This window comes from Lepidochelys kempii, chromosome 8 (genome assembly GCF_965140285.1).
Source record: "Lepidochelys kempii isolate rLepKem1 chromosome 8, rLepKem1.hap1, whole genome shotgun sequence".
Lineage (NCBI taxonomy): Eukaryota > Metazoa > Chordata > Testudines > Cheloniidae > Lepidochelys > Lepidochelys kempii.
This window is the reverse complement of record NC_136387.1, coordinates 70,444,834-70,460,392: the sequence shown is the minus strand read 5'-3', so window position 1 is coordinate 70,460,392 and position 15,559 is coordinate 70,444,834. Positions and strand designations below refer to the sequence as shown.

Below are 15,559 nucleotides of genomic sequence, written 5' to 3'. Positions count from 1 at the left end.
TCAGAGAGGGCCGGGGGTGCTCAGGCCGCGGCAGGAGTGGGGCCAAGATCTAGGCACTTTTCCTCACCAGCCCCCCCAAAACTTCTCTGCCTATCGGCTCTCCGAGCTGCTCCTCGCAGCTAAGTTGCCCCTAGCAGCCGCAGTCGGGAGGGGGCCCCGCTCGCTCTGCAGCTGCCAGGCAGCCTGTGGCATTTCAGCGCTGGAGGCAGCCTCCGCCGCTAGCTCAGAGCCCGGCTGCTGCGTCCTGACTCTCCCCAGCCACGTGTTACCGGCTCCAGCTCCCTCCCTCCCTGCACTGTGCCCGGCCTAAGGAGCCTGTTCCGCCGGGGCCTGGCTGTCTGCAGAGCCCAGCCAACTCCGCATAGTCTCGCCCGTTCCTTCTCGGGGAGGCGCCGCGGCTTCCTGTCGCCCATGGACGGGGACAGGGTGGAGATAGATGGCGGGGTCATGGAGGGGGTGAGTACAAGGACCGGGCCCTGTGGATCGGCCCGGTGGGATGGGCTGCCGGGGGCCCCGCGGCGAGCCTGGCTCGGCCTGGCTCCCGCAGAAGCAGGGTAGCGGGTGAATGAATGGCCGGCTGGGCTCCGGGCTATGGGGGCTGGTCCTTGCGGGCTCCCGGAAACAGCCGGGCTGCGCCTTGGGGATTCAGTGTGTGCTGGAGGGGGGAGGAATCCTGGCTTGGCTCCCGTCCCTGGCTGGGGATGGAGGTGGAGAAGGAATTGGGTTTTAGGGCCCTGATGGGAAAGGGGGGGGGGGGTGGTTAGCCCGGCTTTAGGGGCTTGGAGGAGTGAGGGGAGGTAGACTCCTGGCCCAGCCATCCCTGCCCTCCGTGGGGCAGCTGACCCCCGTCTCCCCCTTGCAGGGTGGCCAGATCTTGCGAGTCTCCACGGCTTTAAGCTGCCTGCTGGGGCTTCCCCTGCGAGTGCGGAGGATCCGAGCTGGGAGGAGCCAGCCTGGCCTCAGGTAAGCTTCCCCCAGTGACCTAGAACTGGGAGATTTTCCATTAAAACATGTTGAGGAAAAAACATGCCTGAAATTGTGAGTGGGAGGCAGGAGAGCATCCCACTCAACACTCCTGGCATTGGCTGTGTTTACACTGACCCTTTGCTCACAGTCCTTCTGTGTTGCTGTGACTGAATGAAACTCCAGCACAGGTAGCAGTGGTGGCAATGCTAATAGAAAAGGAGTACTTGTGGCACCTTAGAGACTAACCAATTTATTTGAGCATGAGCTTGCGTGAGCTACACGGCCGGGCTCACGCAAGCTCATGCTCAAATAAATTGGTTAGTCTCTAAGGTGCCACAAGTACTCCTTTTCTTTTTGCGAATACAGACTAACACGGCTGCTACTCTGAAACCTGGCAATGCTAATGTAAGTCGGGGCACGGGTATTTTTACCACCACATTGCCTTACCCTACCTATATCAGGGTTTTGAGAGCACAATAATAAAAATAAAAGGAGTACTAGTGGCACCTTAGAGACTAACTAGTACTCCTTTTGTTTTTGCGAATACAGACTAACATGGCTGCTACTCTGAAACCAATAATAAAAATGCCACCAGATACTAGTATTCCTCTTCACTGTAGTGGAGCTACACTAGTGTCACTGCAATAGTAAGAGATTTTTAGTAAAAGGCTATTGTGTCAGGAAAGGATCCAAGATTGAAATCCAGAAACTCTGAAGTCCTAACCTGTTCATGTGCTTCATGCATCTGAAGAAGTGTGCATGAACTTCTTAAATACTTCATAAAACTTTTTAAAGTTTCATGTTTAAGTTGACAGTGTCCATTTGAAACTAGTCAGCTTCACCAAAATGAACCAAAATCATTTTGGTGAAATTGACTTGATCTGCCTTTGAGTACCCTTGCACACTTCAAAAAAAAGTTTTGACCATGTTTTCCTATTTTATTTCCCCAATGTTTTTCTCTCTTCTTGCTTTGTGGAAGACCCCCACAAATAGGAAAGTGAATGTATGCACAGCAGGAGCTATCAGGACAGGTACTCCAGGAGAGCTCTCATCACCATGCTGTGCACCTGACTTTGAGATGCGCTTAAGTCAAGTGACTGCCCCTGATTCTCTGCCAATTCTCCTATCTGGCTCAATATAGCGGACTGGAATGGGGGGTCATCATCTTTCCCACGGCATTTGGCTCAAGCTTTAACAAGCTTGGTTTGGGCTGAAGCTTGCAATTGTTATACTATTACTAAATGTGTAATAGTTCTGTAATGTAATGTGATTGAGTAGGCAGTCTGATGTATGTCTTAATATAGTATTATGACTTGAAGGCCTCAACATCTGTCTGGACTAGAGATGATTCGAGATTTATGTGATGGGCAGCTGGATGGTGGAGATATCGGTTCAACAGAAATAACCTTCACTCCTGGGAAGATCAAAGGTGGAACCCACATAGCGGATACCAAAACAGCAGGGTATGTGTGTTGTAATGCCTACTGTTAACTGATGTAATAGCTAGTTTTAACTATTCTTCAGTAGTTTTTAGGTTATGGCAAAAATGAGAAGAAACAAAGAAATTCATGCTGAGGATTGATAACTGACTCCTTAATCCATGCTATTAGTAATCTAGATGTACAAGGGAAATCAACAAGAAACCTATATTAATTTCCCCCTCAAATGAGAGTGTATGCAAAACTGATTGATCAAAGATAAAACAAAAATCTTAGGGAAAAATCTTTATTTTTAGGCTTGTAAAGAAACCTCAATGACAAAAAGGTACTTATTAGGATTTTGGAAGAGTAATATATGTTAGAGGAATGTCTAATGTCATTTCACTTTTTGTCAGACACACAGATGTGAACATAAATTGTTGGGAAATAGTCAACATGGTTTTTGTAAAGGGAAATCATGCCTCACCAATCTACTAGAGAATTCTTTGAGGGGGTCAGCAAGCATGTGGACAAAGGAGATCCAGTGGATATAGTGTATTTAGATTTTCAGAAAGCCTTTGACAAGGTCCCTCACCAAAGGCTCTTAAGCAAAATACGCAGTCATGGGATAAGAGGGAAGGTTCTCTCATGGATTGGTAACTGGTTAAAAGATAGGAAACAAAGGGTAGGAATAAATGGTCCAGTTTTCAGACTGGAGAGAGGTAAACAGTGGTGTCCCCCATGGATCTGTACTGGGCCCAATCCTATTTAACATATTCATAAACGATCTGGAAAAAGGAGTAAACAGTGAGGTGGCAAAATTTGCAGATGATGCAAATCTACTCAAGATAGTTAAGTCCCAGGCAGACTGCGAAGAGCTACAAAAGGATGTCACAAAACTGGGTGACTGGGCAACAAAATGGCACATGAAATTTAATGTTGATAAATGCAAAGTAATCCACATTGGAAAACATACTCATAACTTTTCATATACAATGATTGGGTCTAAATTAGCTGTTACCACTCAAGAAAGAGATCTTGGAGTCATTGTGGATAGTTTTCTGAAATCATCCACTCAATGTGCAGCGGGAGTCAAAAAAGCAAACAGAACGTTGGGAATCCTCAAGAAAGGGATAGATAATAAGACAGAAAATATCATATTGCCTCTATATAAATCCATGGTACGCCCATACCTTGAATACTGCATATAGATGTGGTCACCCCATCTCAAAAAAGATATATTGGAATTGGAAAAGGTTCAGAAAATGGCAACAAAAATGATTAGGGGTATAGAACGGTTTCCATATGAGGAGAGTTTAATAAGACTGGGACTTTTCAGCTTGGAAAAGAGGCAACTAAGGGGAGATATGATAGAGATCTATAAAATCATGACTGGTATAGAGAAAGTAAATAAGGAAGTGTTATTTACTCCTTCTCATAATACAAGAATAAGGGGTCACCAAATGAAATTAATAGATAGCAGGTTTAAAACAAGCTCAAGAAAGTATTTTTTCCCCGCAATGCACTGTCAACCTGTGGAACTCCTTGCCAGAGGGTGTTGTGAAGGCAAATACTATAACGGGGTTCAAAAGGAAGCTAGATAGCCATTGATGGACCTATCCTCCATGAATCTATTAGCCAGGATGGACAGCAATGGTGTCCCTAGCCTCTGTTTGCCAGAAGCTGGGATTGGGTGACGGGGCATGGATCACTTGATGATAACCTGTCTGTTCATTCCCTTTGGGGCACCTGCCAGTGGCCACTGTCAGAGGACCGTATACTTTGGTCTGACCTAGTATGGCCTTTCTTATGTTCACAAATTATTATCTTCAGACTGAAATAGTCCAGCTTACATCATATGTAAAATGCTCTTGAAACTTCACTTGCTGACTGATATTTACTGGTTTAAGTGGATTATGCCTGCATTACCTTTGAGTGTTTTCCCATTCCATTTTAGGAGTGTGTGCCTCCTGATGCAGGTAGCAATGCCATGTGTGCTGTTTGCTGCTTCCCCTTCAGAACTTCGTTTAAAAGGTGGGACAAATGCTGAGATGGCTCCACAGATAGACTACACAGTGTTGGTAGGGATCAGCTTTTTTGAGTTGCTAAATCTTTCAGGTGCAAAAGTAACTTGTGTACTTCTGTATGTTCCTATTGCTGCTTTATTATCATCAGTGGTAATTGTAGAGTAATCAAAGCCATTTTTTTCTTTTTTTGCTGTTTCAAATATGAAATAAAATAGAATAACCTCCTTTCTATTTAAATGCTAAAATAGCCAAGTGAAAAATAATGTTTGATATATTAATAGTACAATATTTCCATACTGTATGTTTAAAGGGCATCAAATGCCTCACATCATTCCTTGAAATGCAAAGAAGTCTGCCTCTACTTGTCTATTTCTTTTCTTTTTATTTTTAGTTGCTAAAGATAATTTGAATTAAAAGTCTCTTTGCTCTAGAAATGCTAAGTATTAATAGGGAAGGAGGGGAGCAGGTCCATAGGAGAATCTCTCTTACAAAATGGTCTGCAGAATAAAATGTGGAGATCCTGATCTAATTGATTCTCCATGACACTGAATATTTTTTATAATGTATTTTGAGATCTTCACAGTAGACCAGTGTACATATATATTTTTCTCTCGGGGAAATGAATGGTAGGGTAGGATGTGTTAAACACAAAATAGTTCTGCATTTTTAAAGTATGCTTACTCCTCAGGTCTTTAAACCAATAATTGAAAAGTTCAATTTGACCTTTGACTGTGACATAAAAAGGAGGTAAGTTATACCGTCATGGCTTTTGAAATACTTTGTGCTGGGGGCCGGTCTCTAAGTGGAATGTGCGTCCTTTATGTTAGAGTGCTTTCCAGCCCCATTTTGTCCACTGAAGACAAAAGGAGTTTTTCTTTTGACTTCAGTGAAAGTTGTATCAGACCTGCTAAAGGCCTGTAGTTTACCAACCTATGAAAAGAGGTTAAGATATATCTACTCATGGTTGTTGAGTGGCTTAATTAATGTTTGTAAATTGCTTCGAGAACATTAAATGACAATGCTATTTAAGTGCAAAGTATTATTTTAATTTCTTATAATAGTGCTTACCATGCTAGCCACTTAGTCTTTACAACAAGGAGCTTACTGCCTGTTTTTAGACATGGCTCAACAGATGAGAACAACAAACAGTAGGGTGTGAGAAAAGAGGAATAAGACATGGACTACGCTAATCAGCAGGGTGGATAAAAATTGATGATTAAAAAATTAAAAAATGGATTTTTAATTTAAATTAGATTTTTTTTTGCAGGTTTATTTTTTAAAACTATTTAAAATTAAAAAAATGACAATTTATAAGTCCTAAATTTATTATAATCTTAATTTTATTTACATTAAATACAAAAAAAATAATAAGTAGTATTTGCTCGCTGCCAAGTTTTAAAGAAAGGCAAACCACTGAACTAGTGGAAGGCACTGGCTAAGCACCTGGAATCGTAGTCCGTTAAAGTACTAAATTAGCTTTTGACAACTGTGGCGCCTCTTCTGCAGGTGCAGAGAGAATATTTTCTTTACCTCAGTCATTGAACTAAACTAGCTGAATAAACTATTTTAGTCAAAATTAAGAAACCAATTGGGAGCTGAAAAAGCAGGAAAGATTATTTTCTTCTTCCAGTCTATGAATAAAAAACTAGCTCTAAGAGGATGAGATCTACTAGTTCTAAAATCTTGCAGGAGATGGTGACAAACAACAAACATATAATGCTTCATTTGTTTAATAAAATCAGTTACTTTTAAATGCAAAGCCCGTTTTGATTAGAAAAAAAGTTTATCAAAAGTTTATGTATCCACCATGTTTAAGATAGTTTTATTGAATAAAAAATAAAGGTGTTTTGTGCATTTTTAATTGAATTTCCACCCAAATAGAGCTTGACACAAAATAATCACAAGTAAAAATAATTAATCTTCATCTGGTGAATAAGAATTGCATCATTCATCATTTTCTAAAATAATGAAAATACATTTATTCAGGTTCTTAATTGTTATAAATTAAGCTGTATAATGCTTAAATAGATAAAATGTGTCCTGGTTAGCAAAAAGAAGCACCAAATTTAATATAAAGGACATGTTTAGTTGAAAATATGTTTTAATGATTACCAACTAATAAGAATCATCCTTTCTTTAGGAAAATAACAAGTACACAGGCAAAACACAATTAAAATTGATTATTTAAATCAAGGTTTCCTGCTTGCTGATTTAAATAATGATTAAAATCAGTGATTAAAATCTACCTGTTAATAAGATTTGTGCAATTAATTAGGTTCATTCTATGCACGTTGAGGGTAATGCTATGTTTTTATTTTTTGTACTCATTCTATGGCACATATCACAAATTTCTAAGCCACTTGATCTGTCTAAAATAGCATGTTAAGGATAAGACATGTACTAGCAAACAAATAAGCTAAATCCATGTTTAATTTTCTTGTTTATAGGAATAATTTAATTTGTAATGTCATGCATCCCTTTTCTTTACATTTAACCATATCTGATTGCCATTTTTAATAGGGGCTACTACCCACAAGGCGGTGGTGAAGTGATAGTCCGAATGACACCAGTCAAACAGTTAAGCCCAATAAACTTAACTGAACGTGGCACTGTGACAAAGATACATGGAAGAGCATTTGTTGCTGGAGCCTTGCCCATTAAAGTGAGTACCTATAATATTCAAGTAAGGGGATGTAATTTTATGTAAATAAATATTATACAATTATTTGTCTATTATGCAATCTTTATAAAGTAGTTCTATAAATTTATTGGTACTTTTTTTTCTATAGTTCTCTACCTGTAAACCCGGGCAACCATAGTACAATGAATCCAACTGTACAGACCTTCCAAGGAAAGGAACATTATAATAAATACAAATTTTGAGAATTCTAAAATATAGTATTATTATATAGATTATGGTAGCACCCTGAATGGTAGGAGAGAACATTATCCTTGTTGTAACCATTCGGAAGCCCTTAACAGAGATTCAAGATTGGATATCTTTCTAAAAGATAGGCTTTAGCTCAACCAGAAGTGATGGCTTTGATGCAGAAATCTCTGGTTGAAATTGTCTGCCCTGTATTATACAGGAGGTCAGGCTAAATGAACCTAATGGCCTTTCTGGCCTTAAAATCTAAGAACCTATGAAAATGTGCTATGAGCTTTCCAAACACTGAGGTATTTAAAGTCTCTGTCCCAAAGAGCTTGTAACTGTGACCTAAAATAGCTCTCCGCTACATAAAATGTTCTGATTTTTAAGATCAGATATCTCAAGCTTTATCAGGACTAGATATAAAATCCTTATCTTGTAGAATGGGGGGATATCCTGAATTTCTATTGGTACAGAAGTTTTTATGTGCAGCTTTAAACTCTGTCATTGGCCCAGGACTGAATTTTACCTAAACTTTGTAGGAAAACTGCATACTGAGGGGAAGGAGGATAAGTGAGATGTCAGCTTACAGTTTGCAGTAGTTTAAAATAATACATAAGGTACATTCATTTTAAAAGCTAGTCTGCTTATAGCTTGGAAGAATATTATTCAAAAATGCATTCATATGGTTAAGTATATAGGGAAAATGTTAGATCATTTATTTTAACTACTGTACCTGGTTCCTTTTTGTTTTACCACTCTAGCTAGCAAAAGACATGGCATCAGCAGCAGTGAGATGCATCAGAAAAGAAATCAGGGATCTTTACGTTAATATTCAGCCTGTTCGAGAACCTGATAATCAAGCCTTTGGAACTGGAAGTGGAATAATGTGAGACAAGATACAAACCTCCTATTTACTTATCTTACTGTGTTATTAGTTGAGACTATGGTAATGATCCTTCTGTGACTGAGAGAGGTAGTAAACAAAAGAAAGCAATATCCCTTTCCTTTTTATTATGAATAGTAATTAGGGCACTTTGTAATAAGCCAAGAAATTTACACTTTTATTTCATCTTTGCCAGGAGAGGTTGGTGTGTTTAAATCTTCTGCTACGAATTTGTCAGTAGTTTGAATTAAATACATGTTAACAAAAACAAACTAAAACTTTGTTTTTAAGCATCTGACTGAAGCCTGAATACTTGAGAGAGAGGGAGGGATTTTTAGTTTTGTAATATTATAATCTCAGTAGTTCTCTAGCGAAAACAGAGTACTCAGGACCTGGTATTTCTCATTTAAAAGCAGGAGAAATTTTGTGTGTTTGGAATAAATGCAGGCCTGTTTCATATCACAGAGAAGCAAAACAAGGAACAAATGTTATTTCCTTTGCAGATCTCTTTTTTTAAAGGAATTGAAGTACAAAAAACTATATTAAAGCCACATGTAATGTACATATTTAAAGACAACACATTCATAATACAGTTACTGGTTAGGTCATTAGCTATACCTAAATATATAAAGTATGTGCAGTGTGGGTAATTTTTTACTATGAGGATATTACATCTGGATTCTCTAGCTTTTTAAAATTATATAACCTTCAATGCTGAATTTGTGTATTTTCTATGCACATGACTGTGCTTTTCTGACATGACACCTCTTTCAGCCTGGTATCCTCTAGCATTACATCAGGGCTGTCAGTTGGTGCTCACTCAGAGGAGTACCATCTGCTGAGTTAGCAATGAACCTCTTACCCCACCAGTGTGTTTTTTCTTGGACATTTTCCATCCAGTTAGTGAGATCAGCCCTGTAAGCCAAAGTGTAATTTTCCATTGACTTTAATAGGAATTGATCTGGGACTCAAGTACTGATCATACCAACCATTCTTATCTTGATATCATAACTCAGTGTGCTGTGGTTGCAGATAAATGCCTAATTGCTATCTGGTAATTTGCTTAATTCTTCTGTTTAGTATTGTTGCAGAGACTTCAACAGGTTGTCTGTTTGCTGGATCATCACTTGGTAAAAGAGGTGAGAGTTGCGTAAAGTATATCCATGTTTTGTGCATTTAGTTTCCTACTGGATATTAAACCCATATTGTTAGTAACCTGGGGCAACAGACATTCATGGATTTTAGTTTTGCTTTATAGAATCTTAAAACTTTCGTTTAAAAAAAATACAGTCTTTACATCCATGTTTTTTCTGCAGCATGGTGAATCAATCAAAGAAGTTGTGAACTTACCCACTTATTTTAATGGATTGTTAGAGATCACTGATTTGGGAAGACTTCTGGATTATTAAAACATACACACTCCACCCCAATTCATCTGATGTAGGATTTGTCCAGTAGTATATATAGCAGAGTATATATATTAAAGGTGGAGTGAATTTGATTTTAATTGGTATCTTATTTGGCTAAAGCTGCTTCTCAAAGTGTAAGGGGGCCTAGACTCTTCCCAATGCTGAGGAAGTATGTACCATACTTATCCAGATGCACTAGTGGGATGATAGATCACAGTCCTCAGAGCGTGACAAGTGCACATTTGAGACAAGTGTATGGCAATAAAGGTGCAATTAACTGCCTTCTATTTCCTGTTTTTTTCACATGCTACAGTGAATAAATATTATAAATGTTCTGGAGCTTCTTAATCCTCCTGAACTCTCTCCTCAGGTAAGAATTCTGACAGGGTTGGAATTGAAGCTGCAGAGATGCTGCTTGGAAACCTTAGGCATGGGGGAGCAGTGGATGACTATCTGCAAGACCAGGTAAGAATCCCATATACTGACTTCAAGATGGAGCTAAGGCAGCAAGTACACAGCAAGCTGTTTGACTGTGTATTGAATGTACATCAAGAGAGAAAAAAAAGCGCCTTGAATTTCAGAGTTAAGATTGCATTTCTACAACAAGCCACAGAGTTACATTCAAATAGCCACTACACCCATAACTATAGGAGGTGTTCAGAGGTCTCCCAAATCCAGTCACCCTGAAGTCATAGGGGAGGGGCTAGTAAACAGCCTTTTCTGGTTCTCACCCCGTAAGTGTTAGAAGGCTCCATGGAGGGGACCTCACAGCATGAGTAGAAATAGCAACCCACCCCTGATAAGCCAAAATGGACTTGTTAGGAAGTTTAAACAAGCCACTTAAGGCTTATGGGGAAACACATATGACAACTGGAAAGGCTTCTGAGGCTCAAGGACGGGTGTCAACTAGCTTCCTCTGACTCATTTGATGTTTCCTCTTCCTGCAGACCTCAATAAATCCAGAGGAAGAGGCTGGGAATTCCCTCCCCCCACCTCCCCACATCCACTCTCTCTAGATCCTTTCTACACAACAGACCTAAGGTCTGCAAGAGTAGGGCTGCATTCCAAAGTGTCTTAGGAGGTGACTAGGTGAAAGCAGGGGAGAACATACTGAGGGGACATTCTTCTCCATCTTGCTTACCTGGCTCCATGCAGGAGACCTGGGGAATGAAGAACCCTTCAGCTTTCTCCTACTACACTACATTTAGCACCAGGCCCGGGTGCCAGAGTAGTGTTTCTAATTCAAGTCAAACTACTACATATGTGGTGAATACCTCTTTGAGTGTGTCCTCATTCAGAAACGTCCATTTCCAATGTTCTGCTCAGCCCCAGGTGTAACCTATCAATCTGAAGTCAGATGTAATTTTTTTGGTGTGGATTTTAGCAAGGGGGCCAGAATCAAGATTGCAACTGCGTTACCATTATAAACTTAACTCTGGAATGGCTGTTGCCACTCTATAATATACATTGAAGAAGCAAACCTACTTGTTTTCAGTTCACTTGTGTGCTGCTCTGACTCTTTCATGGAGCAGTGTTATGGAGCTGTAGTAATGGTTTAAAAACTAATTATATTTTTTTTCTTCTTAAGCTGATCATTTTCATGGCATTAGCCAATGGGGTATCTAGAGTGAAAAGTGGACCAATTACGCTTCATACTCAAACAGCTATACATTTTGCTGAACAGCTAACAAAGGTGAGTCCAGAAAATGGAGAAGAGTACTGTCAATGGGCATTCACCCTGTGGCTTAGGCTTAGTGTGTAGCAAGCCAGAGCGTGAATCTACAGCACACTAGCCTGCTGCACACTAAGGCCAGGTCTACGATACAACTACATTGCTTGGGGGTGTGAAAAATTCACAGCCCCGAGCAATGTCATTATACCAACCTAACGTTCTGTGTGGACAGTGCTGTGTCGACAGGAAGTCTTCTCCAGTCAACATAGCTGCTGCCTCTCACGGAGATGGAATACCTACGCTGACAGGAGCAGCCCTCCCATCAGTGTAGGTAGCATTGTCACCGAAGCGTTATACCATTTAAGTGTAAACCTGCCCATAGGCACTGGGTGGACCCTGCTAGCAGCCAGAATTGTACATTAACTCCCAGGTTTCCCACTAAATTTCCGTGTAGACAAGCCCTCAATATGTATACTTTTGTAGTGTCACCCTCTGATGGCTTTTTTGTGGTGTATGTGAAATGAGTTTGATGCTGGGATACAGGTGGTCAGAACACCACAGTTCTTACTAATTACTGGCAAACACCCCTGAAAATAGAGAACAGTGTGTTTAGAGTTCAATTTTAAATTCCTTGGCATTGGTTAGATGCTTTCACAACCTTAATTAAAAATATTTTCAGTGGAATTAATTACAAACATGTACATCTGTTTGACTAAATATATTATTAGACATCTAGTATTCTGGGGCTGTTCTAAGTTCATTACAAGTTTTCTAATACTTTGTCCTCATGGTTGCAGGCTAAATTTACTGTGACAAAATCAGAAGATGAAGATTCCACTAAAGATACCTACTTTATTGAGTGCCAAGGAATGGGGATGATAAACTCAAGCTTATAGTTTTTCTTTAAAGAAAAAACATATCTCTGATGTATTGCACTACATTTCAGTTGACATGCTACACAGTGGGGAACAGGGGTTACTTTATTATAAATAATAGGTTTGATTTAAATTCGGAGATGATGTAGTGATTTCTTGGTATGCTGAGAACACTTTCTGTCCTTCCCTTGGCTCTTAACAGCAAAATGAGTACAGATGAGATAACAAATGGAATAAAATGCAAGTGTTCGCGAGAGTTGAAACTACAGTTGAGTAGCTTTAAGGATATGAATGCACCAGGGTTGATAACTACCATTACAACTTTTAAAAGTTACTTAAATGACACAACCATTCTCCTTAAAGCATGTAGGTTTATCATTTGGGATCCTTTACATATCTATGTTACAAAACAGATAAACAGAAATGAACTATCTACCTTTGTCTCTAAAGTATTCTGTTTCTGTAGTCATTTTGCTGAAATTGATATGGAAAAAATAAAGCAATTTCAGTGTACTTTAATTGGATATTTTTTGCTTATGATCTCTCCAGCAAGTTGTTAAAGTGAGGTAGATTCATTAGCTGTGAGTTAAGTTTTTGCAAACACCATCTGGAACTTCTTTTCAGTTATCCAGGAAGGACCGTAGACACTCTGTGCTTTAAAGTCATAATCTTTCTTGCATTAAGGGGTCAGCTTACAAGTAGTCTCCCTCTAAAGTGGTCTCTTCAGTGCTGTAACCTGTCTTCATTTATGACTTTGTCTATGCTAGCAGTGACATATGGGTGTGTGAAACTATATGCCACATTGAAAGTTAGGCTGCCTCTACACTCACTGAGGTGTAGCTACACACATCATTGAAAGGCTCTGGTAGCGGGGAGGCAGCAGGGAAAGTCTCCAACAGCAGGGAGCTGCTGGAGTCTTTCCCCACTGACTCCCCCTGCCAGCGCCTTTCTGTGCTGCTGGACTCTTTCACTGGGGCCAGGAAAGGCTCTGGCTGCATGGAGTCAGCAGGACACTACACCACCAAAAATAGCCATATAGACATGGGAGGCATGGACCAGGCATGCAGAGAGCCATGTAGGGTATATACCCTCAGGTTCAGGTGCATAGGGCACTGTACTTGGCTAACCTGTGCCATGCCATCTATACTGTTGATACCTATGCTAGCTGGAAATGCCCTAGCTGTACTCTACACACCACTGCAAATGTAGGTGTACCTTAAGACATGTCTTCTTGGGTTGGCCTGTCGTTTTCCTTCAGTTTTGATCTTATCCCCATATTGTCAGGCCTGTGCATTACATGACCAAACCTCCTGAGCCTGCGCTCCATTTTTTTTTTCCATTTATGGGTGTTACTTTGAGCGTGTCTCTAGTATACACATTCCTCACAATCTTTATTGCTTACACCATTTCATTGCTGTGAAACAGATCATTTGCTCGTGTTTCTTTTTTGGTGCCTACTATGCAGTGCCTCACATTAAGACTGGATGGATCACCATTTTATAAACATTGTTCCCTTTTCATCTTATTGGTATCTTCCTGTCACATATTAGATCAGTTTGCTGTGCATTTGAGCCAGGCATTTATTACGCTAGCTCTAATTTCCCTGGCTTCTGGAACCCAGACACTTGAAACTGTATTTATTGATATTCTCTTCCCATCTAGTTTCAAGGATAATTCTTCCATGTTTGCCTTATGTATCATATCCTTTTTTCTTTTGCTTATTTGTGCCCATGTCTCTATACTTAGGTGCTTGTCTAATAATCTGATTGGATCTGAAGAAACATGCATAAGTTCTCTAAATGCATTTCTAATACCCACTTTTATTTCCACTTCAGGGTTTTTTTTACTATCACTCATCAGCATAGTATCTGAGCATTAAAATCAGACTCATTACAGTAGCTAACAGATGCATCACTTCTTTTGAAGTACTTAATATACAACTCTGCATTTTATATACAAAAATACTGAAAATATCACTGCAGAGACAGCATAAATCAACTGCTAGAGAGCTGATTGAATTTAGCTAGTAGTGATGTATACTATTGTTCTAGGTGCTGCTTGTATGCATAACAAGAGAAAAGTCACTGCTCCAAAGGATTTACAAGACAGATGAAGGATGAGGGAAAAGTTCTCCATTTTACATGTGGAGAACTGAGTACTGAAAGATGAAGGGATAGATCCATAAAGGGACTCAAGCATTATAATGCCTAATGCCTTGCAGTAGAATCCTCAGCCTTGAGTAGCTTACCTGTGGTTCCTATACAATGAATGGTGAGAGTTAGGTGCCTACATGGGATTCACAGAAGCTAGCACGTTGAGTGGGGAGCCACCTAAGCTAGCCAATAGGAAATGCTGAGGAAACGGGTGAGGCCTACACTTCATCCCTCAAAAAATACCTATGTGCCTAACTCCATGCTAGAGGCAGATACCCTGTCTCTATTCAGGATTCTCAGCCATGAATCCTCTCCTGGAGTTAGGTGCCTAAGCCAGGTCAGTCCTTTCTCAAGAAAAGCACAACAGCAACCCCCTCCCTGAATTGTAGCCAATAGCCAAGGCAATCACCTGCAATGTAGAAGATCTGTTTTTAAATCCCTGAGCAAGAACTTGAACTTGTCTCTCATACAGCCCAGGTGAGTGACACTCTAGCCCAGTGGTGAGGGTAATCTCTCTGGCATACTTAATAATTATTTGTATAAGTGGACTAGCTTCAGCACCAACAGAAATGCAGGCAGCTATGGACTTTGGGCACCAACAGCATTAGGCAGTAGTTGAACAAGGATTTTTGAGGATCTCCATGGTGCCTAAATCAGGGGTGAACAAACTTTTTGGCCCAAGGTCCACATCTGGGAATAGAAATTGTATGGTGGGCCATGAATGCTCACAAAATTGGGGTTGGGGTGTGGGAGGGGGTGAGGGCTCTGGCATTGGGCCAGAAATGAGGAGTTTTGGGTGTGGGAGGGCACTCCAGGGCACTCCAGGCTAGGGCAGGTGAGTGGGGTGGGGAGGGGGAGAAGCGAGGGCTCTGGCTGGGGGTGTGGGCTCAGAGGTGGGGCTGGAGATGAGGAGCTTGGGGTGTAGGAGGATGCTCTGGGCTGGGACCAAGGGGTTCGGAAGCCAGGAGGGGGATCAGGACTGGGTCAGGACTGGGGCGCGGGGACAGGCTCAGGGGTGCAGTCTCTGGGCGACACTTACCTCAAGCAGCTCCTGGAAGCAGCAGCATGTCCCTTCTCCGGCTCCTACACAGAGGCATAGCTAGGCAGCTCTGCACACTGCCCCATCCACAGGAACCACCTCTGCAGCTCCCATTGGTTGTGCGGTTCCTGGCCAATGGGCGTGGGGGCGGCGTGCAGAGTGAAGCCCCTTGGTTGCCCCTATGCACAGGAGCCAGAGGGCGGCCATGCCGCTGCTTCCGGGAGCCGTGGGGAGTGGCCCCTGAC

General features: G+C 41.0%; 1 protein-coding gene across 2 annotated transcripts; it reads left to right on the top strand.

Annotated features, from left to right (window-relative positions):
- On the top strand, window positions 1-12,635 carry RTCA (RNA 3'-terminal phosphate cyclase). Of its 2 annotated transcripts, XM_073356917.2 has the most exons (11): window positions 1-456; window positions 863-963; window positions 2,286-2,429; window positions 4,342-4,465; window positions 5,100-5,158; window positions 6,932-7,073; window positions 8,045-8,169; window positions 9,247-9,305; window positions 9,946-10,040; window positions 11,164-11,268; window positions 12,045-12,635. In XM_073356917.2, exons 1-11 carry the CDS (start codon window positions 412-414, stop codon window positions 12,141-12,143), a joined length of 1,098 nt encoding a protein of 365 aa, XP_073213018.1. In that variant the 5' UTR covers window positions 1-411; the 3' UTR covers window positions 12,144-12,635. The 2 variants fall into 2 exon arrangements, with proteins under 2 accessions (XP_073213018.1, XP_073213020.1); XM_073356919.1 differs by lacking the exon at window positions 1-456 and having other exon boundaries at window positions 878-963; window positions 2,271-2,429.
- The last annotated feature ends 2,924 nt before the right edge of the window (window positions 12,636-15,559 follow it).

What these genes read in the sequence shown, in the direction of transcription:
- RTCA (XM_073356917.2), top strand. Translation starts at nt 412, where the DNA reads ATGGACGGGGACAGGGTGGAGATAGATGGCGGGGTCATGGAGGGG. An exon ending in AGGAGCCAGCCTGGCCTCAG is followed by an intron (nt 964 to 2,285) that starts GTAAGCTTCCCC and finishes TATGACTTGAAG; the next exon opens with GCCTCAACATCTGTCTGGAC. An exon ending in GACTGTGACATAAAAAGGAG is followed by an intron (nt 5,159 to 6,931) that starts GTAAGTTATACC and finishes CATTTTTAATAG; the next exon opens with GGGCTACTACCCACAAGGCG.